At 50.2% G+C, this 6000-nt stretch overlaps 1 protein-coding gene across 2 annotated transcripts in view; it reads right to left on the reverse strand.

Annotated features, from left to right (window-relative positions):
* The window catches only part of Maea (macrophage erythroblast attacher, E3 ubiquitin ligase), a 42564-nt gene extending 40733 nt beyond the window's left edge, over positions 1-1831 (reverse strand). Inside the window, exons 1-2 of one of the 2 annotated variants that reach the window (XM_006972894.4) lie at positions 1698-1800; positions 543-695 (exon numbers count right to left, since the gene is read on the reverse strand). Coding sequence is in view for 1 of the 2 variants with exons in the window: in XM_006972893.3 (XP_006972955.1) it covers positions 1698-1766 (69 nt within the window). In the remaining variant the exon portion in view is untranslated. Of the gene's footprint in view, positions 1-542; positions 696-1697 lie in introns of both variants that reach the window. The other variant, XM_006972893.3, reaches the window with a different exon arrangement.
* Positions 1832-6000: the final 4169 nt, after the last annotated feature.

Here is a 6000-nt window from a genome sequence, read left to right on the forward strand (position 1 = left end):
GAGCTCTGGAAACCTTTCTTGTCTGTGGGTCCTAAATTCACCAGCCAAACAAAAAAAACCACATTCTCCCACAGCAACTTCCTTGCGACAGGCCTGGAGGCCCTGACTAGGCCCCAAAGTCAGTGGTTACAAGTCCACTGACAGCAGTCCCCAGGTATAGACAGACCACTATGAGCTGCAGGGTTTCCATCTGTCAATCAACAGTAATCCAACAATGCCAGAAAACTATTGGTAACTGCTACTATTACTGGTAGTACATCAGTAATCCCAGCACTCAGGAGGAAGTAGAAAGAGATGAGAGTTCACAGCCAACAGAAGCCTGTTTAAAAAAAAAAAAAACAAGGCCTGAGGGTATAGCTCAGTAGCAGAGAGAGCATTTGCCTAGCATGGACAAGACATAGGTTTGTCACGAGCACCTCCCCCCCAAAAACCCTTCCGTTCTGAAGGTGTAGCAAACGACTGGTGATGCCAGCATTGTTTGCTCCCTTCCTCCGTCAAATAAAGCACGGGATACAAAACAGCGATTAAATATGGCTGCTCACCTACTACTGAAGAGGAGCGGCAGGGCCTTGCTTCTGCCCTCCTGTGAAGACCAACTACACCAGAGCAGTCAGATGTCACAGGGACAATGACAGCAGATAACTTCCAGGGAATGCCAAGACGTCCATGGGCAATATGTGATCACTCACTTCACCCTAGGGGGAAACAAATGCTCCCTAGGGCTTACATCAGATGAGAGAACGCCAGCAATCAGGTGCCTCCCATACACACTCCGGGGCTCCCTAAGCACAGGAAGGCAGCCTCGCTTAGAACCCGTGCTCTTCAATCTCGGCTCAACTACCCACCCACCACCAAGCCACATAGCAACTGCTCAGTCACCACAGAGATAGACACGGTGCCAAGCGCTCCAGAAGAAAAGCTGCCCAGCCCTCAGTAGGAATGTAAAACCCCAAGGCTCAGCCGGCCTTCCTTAAAAACTACCGAATTTGTTCTCGGAAGGATTTCTTCCCGGGTGCTTCACCGCAGTCCATCCGGCACCATCAAAGCCTCTTTTAACACAAGAGCCACCACCAGTCTCCCGTCAGGGAAGAACATCTGTCCTAAAGGAACGCACTGGCGCAGCGACCACCCAAGGTCACACCCCGGAAACCAAGGGCAGGAGCTGCGCTTGAGTTATGGGGACACCCAGAGGGGCAGGGTGCCACCGGGTCGCCAATGCTCCCCACCGGCCCCCTAATTAACTCCCGAGGCTTGCCCGCCACGCCCCAGGCCGAGCTTCCGGAAGGACGCCGGGTGCCGCCGCGACCCACGCCCGCGACCAGGGCCCCCAATTCTCCAGTGCCCGCCCGCAGCCTGGGCCGGAGCCTCGCTGCCCGCACTCGGACGGCCTGTGGCCTCTAGACTCCGAGGGATGGGCGGAAGGCGGGGCTCAGGCACCGTCGTCGCCCGGACTTCGGAGGCCCCCCGACCCCGCCGCCCCGCGCCATCGGGACCCAGGACGCCGAGAGCTCCCGGGGGGCCCCACCGAGAGGCCCCGGCCCATGCCTGACGCCCTGAAGAGCCCCAGCCCCACCGCCCCCGACCCCGCCCCCGGCCGTGCAGCCCCTTCAGAAGCGGCTCCGGCCTCGCCCCAGCCCCTGCGCCTCTACGAGCCTCCCGAAGGTGCGGTGGCGGCCCTGGCCGCGCCCAGAACGCACCTTGAGGGTCGGGTACTCCTGCACCTTCAGGGTCATGGACAGCTGGGCCGCCGACTCCTGCACCGCCATCTTGGGCCGGCCGAGCGGAGGAGGCGGGTACGCGGCACGCCGGGTAGTGACGTGCGACGCGCGGGGGGGGGAGGAGGCGGAGCGGCTGTGCGTCTGCACCAATCGTGTCCCCGGGCCGCCCGAGCGGAAGAAGTCCCGGGCCAATCACCGTCCGCGGGCTCGACCAATCGTCGACAGCTCTAGAGAGCGGCTTCCTCATTGAATTGTCCGCCGGCCTAGGCCGCAGAGGCCGAGCTGAGAGTAGAGCCTAGACACCTACGCCGTTTGCATCTCGGCGGTTGGGGCTGGGGCAGCGCGCGTTGGGTGGCTCGCTTGTAAATGCACGTCCGTCCCCCCCCCTCACCCGTCACTTCTGGTAGTGGTCGTAGATCCTACCTCAGTGCTCGGTGGCCGTCATCTCTTGGTGGTCACTGGGGGGGGTGCGGTTTTTTGCCTTCCGGGAACTACTTTGCTTCGTCTCCATTTTTACAGATTAGCAGCGCTGGAATCCTGACACGGGCTTCCTAAATGGAAGAGAAAAATGAATGTTTACAATAGAGTAGGACGGGGACTGCGAGCAGCTGGGCTTTCTCGCAGGTGATACCATAAGGGACACTTGGCAACTGCTTTTGCTAAAAAATGTTGACTCCCTGAATTGAGTCCAAAAGGCACCTGGAGTGTCCAGTGGCTGTGCTACACTTGTAGTCAAATTGGATTCCTGGAGCAATGCTACATCCTTCTAACAAGGAACTGAAACTAAGCAATGTTGACCTTCCAGGGCCCCCAAGTGAGGGCAATTATCTGTGATGTAGGCTGCACCCTAAAGCACAAGTAATGATGACCTGAGAATCAGCTTGTCTCCTCAGGCAATAAGGAGTTCTTTGAATCTCCTCACAGAAACAACTGAAAATATGATCAACCAGACCACAACTTGACTAAGATTGTTTAGTTTTCATACATCTTAACCTCTGCTCTAGTTCTTCCTCTATTTTAAACTGAAGGTGGCAGTTGGTGGCCAGACAATAGACCTGGGATGCCACATTAAATTCCCTTCTCTGCATTTCACCATTTTTTGTTGAATTGAAAGTTTGCATGGTGCCTGCAGAAACCAGAAGAGAACATTAGATCAGTTCCAGATAGTTGTGAGCCAAGAACATGGGTGCTGGGAACTGAATATGGTTCCTCTACAAGACAAGCAAGTGCTCTTAACCCGTGAGCCATCTCTCCAGCCCCCTCACCTGCTTTTAAAATTAAAAATGAAATTAGGCTTCATTCATTAGGAAATGACTTCTACAGTAAAAATAGTCTGTTGTGGTGGTTTTTTGTTTGTTTGATTGTTTGTTGTTGGGTTTTTTTGTTTTTGTTTTGTTTTGTTTTGTTTGTTTGTTTGTTTGTTTTTTTGAGACAGGGTTTGTCTGTGTAGTTTTTCTGCCTGTCCTGGATCTCACTCTTCCTCAAACTCACAGAGATCCGCCTGGCTCTGCCTCCTGAGTGCTGGGTTTAAAGGCGTATGCCACCACCACCTGGCTGACTTTTGTATTTTATAGAACTCAAATTTAGTTGTTTTGTTTTTATTCTTTGAGACATGGTTTATATATAGTCCTGGCTATCTTGGAACTCACTATAGAGACCAGTCTGACCTCAAACTCATTGATATCCTTCCTGCCTCTGCTTCCCACGTGCTGGTATGAAAGATGTGTGCCACCACCACCCGTCAGACCTCAATTCTTCAATGTTTAAACATTAAGTGCAGTGTTAGAAAAGAAAGTACTTATGGTGGTATAGTTCAGGGCAGGCAGAACCTGCTGGCAGATGCATGAGAACTTCAGTCAGAACCTGCCAGAGCTGGGAGGAAAGAAGCATGACTAGAAGAGCTTCCCATTTGACCAGGCGATCGGGAGCTTAGGAGATCTTCAGTCCCCGGTGTGTGGGTGCAGACTCCACTCATCCAGCTACTTTTGAATATTTGAGACATAGCTTTGAATAAAGTGCTCACATCTCAACTCTGCAGCTTACTGAACTTTTGCCTCCCACAAGCTGATCAAAAGCTAGGGCCATTTTCAACTCTAGAAAGGGCTCCGTGTCCCTTCAGGTTCCATGCCTTCTCCCCCGACCCAGTCCCCACCATTCCCCCCTCCCTGGCCCCCATAGTCTTTAGTCTTAGGATTAGTCCTATCTGGCCTGAGATGACCGAGAAATCAGTGACCCTGAGGCACAGAAGTGCACAGCCCTGGAATATATATATATATATATATAAATATAATTTTACAATACCATTCAGTTCTACATATCAGCCACGGGTTACCCTATTCTCCCCCCTCCCACCCCCTCCCCTTACCCCCAGCCTACCCCCCATTCCCACCTCCTCCAGGACAAGTCCTCCCCCGAGGACTGCGATCAACCTGGTAGACTCAGTCCAGGCAGGTCCAGTCCCTTTCTCCCAGAAAGAGCCAAGTGTCCCTGCATAAGCGCCCTGGAGTCCATTTTTGCACATTCTCTTCTGTAGCCACCCTGTCTGACTCTCTATTATGGTCACATTTATGTTCAGTGCTATGATATTTGCTGCACCATTGCCCCTTAGAGGCCAATTTTATGGCTTCATGGCTTCAAAACTAACCCACAGAGAGAAACAGATTTCTTCTCTGATGCTGTCAGGATGAGGTGTCTAGAGTTGTAGGAATGAATTCTTATTCTGTTGATTTAAAGACTAAAAAGGCAAGAAAAGCAAGGTCTCAGCACTCAACCAAATTTGTTGAAAGCAGAAGCATGTACACAGACACAGGGCAAACCACACAAAGACAAGGCTCTCTGCAGCGGGAAGGGAGCCAAAAGATGGCACCAGAGTCTACTCAGGGGGTAGGGGATTTTATATTTGGGAATGGGGTGAGTCCCCTTTCTTCTTTGACTGGTTTGGGCTCTGGCAAGGGATTGTATGAACCAAATACAGGGAAGCCAATTGGTTTCCACCACAGGAGCTCCCCAGTAGGAGATTTGAAAGTCTAACCCGACAGTTCCCTCTATGGGAGTCAGGGGAAAGTCCACCAAGTCTTTGTTTTAAAGAGGAAGACCCAGGAAGTCACCCATCTTAAATATTTAAGTGAAAAATACACTGATCTACTCAGAGCTTCTTTTACCTGCTTTGTCTTCCTACCAGGGATCTATCTGTCTGGTTCCTAGTTGCTCATCTCCATACCAAGCAATCATGCTTTAGTGCCATTGAACTTAATCAGGACTGTTCAGCAATATAAAGTAACCTTTTGCACATTGAAGCTATAGACCTTACACAATCTGATTGGATCCTTCACTCTAGATCAGTGGTTCTCAACCTTCCTAATGCTGTGGTCCTTTAATACAGTTCCTCATGTTATGGTGACCCCCAACCATAAAATTATTTTGTTGCTACTTCACAACTGTAATTTTGATACTGTTATGAACTGTAAATATCTGATATGCAGGATATCTGACATATGACCTCCAAAGGGGTAGTGTTGATAACCGCTGCTCTAGAGTTTTGTTTGTTTGTTTGTTTGTTTGTTTGTTTGTTTTGTTTTGTTTTTTTGTTTTTTGAGACAGGGTTTCTCTGTGTGGCTTTGCGCCTTTTCCTGGAACTCACTTGGTAGTCCAGGCTGGCCTCGAACTCACAGAGATCTGTCTGGCTCTGCCTCCCGAGTGCTGGGATTAAAGGCGTGTGCCACTACCGCCCGGCTGAATTTTTTGTATTTGAAGATAAAACTGCACTGGAACTATTTTTCTCTGGGAAACAAAATATTTGAGGGAAAAAAAAAAACTTAAGTTTCAGTCTATAGGCACCTGGCTCCTATGCCTCTAGGCCTTGTGTGGTGAGACAGAGCATTATGCCAAGAATATGGGGTGAAGCAAAATGTCTCCTCATGGCTGTCCAGAGGCTCAAAGACTGAGAAACAAGACCCTTAACTGTAATACATTCAAGAGACTAGAGAAAGCTGAGTTTTTATTTTTTGATTCTGCAGAAATAGTGGACATCAGCTTAGAGAATGGGCAAAAAATGGCTGGCACCCTAATTTGACAGGAGATAGTGATTTTCAAAGTCCCTGGTCATGAAAACTTCCTGCCTGCTTTTTCCCATAGGCTGGTACTTCAGAGAGGTACAATCTTTGCAATTGTCTAGAATAGCCCCCTTCCCAAATCCCCATTCTATTGATTCAGGACACAAGTGTTAATATTCTGACCTGCCCCTAGAAATCCCACCCCTTGGTGCTGCCCCACATCCTGATGT

Source organism: Peromyscus maniculatus, chromosome 10 (genome assembly GCF_049852395.1).
Source record: "Peromyscus maniculatus bairdii isolate BWxNUB_F1_BW_parent chromosome 10, HU_Pman_BW_mat_3.1, whole genome shotgun sequence".
NCBI lineage: Eukaryota > Metazoa > Chordata > Mammalia > Rodentia > Cricetidae > Peromyscus > Peromyscus maniculatus.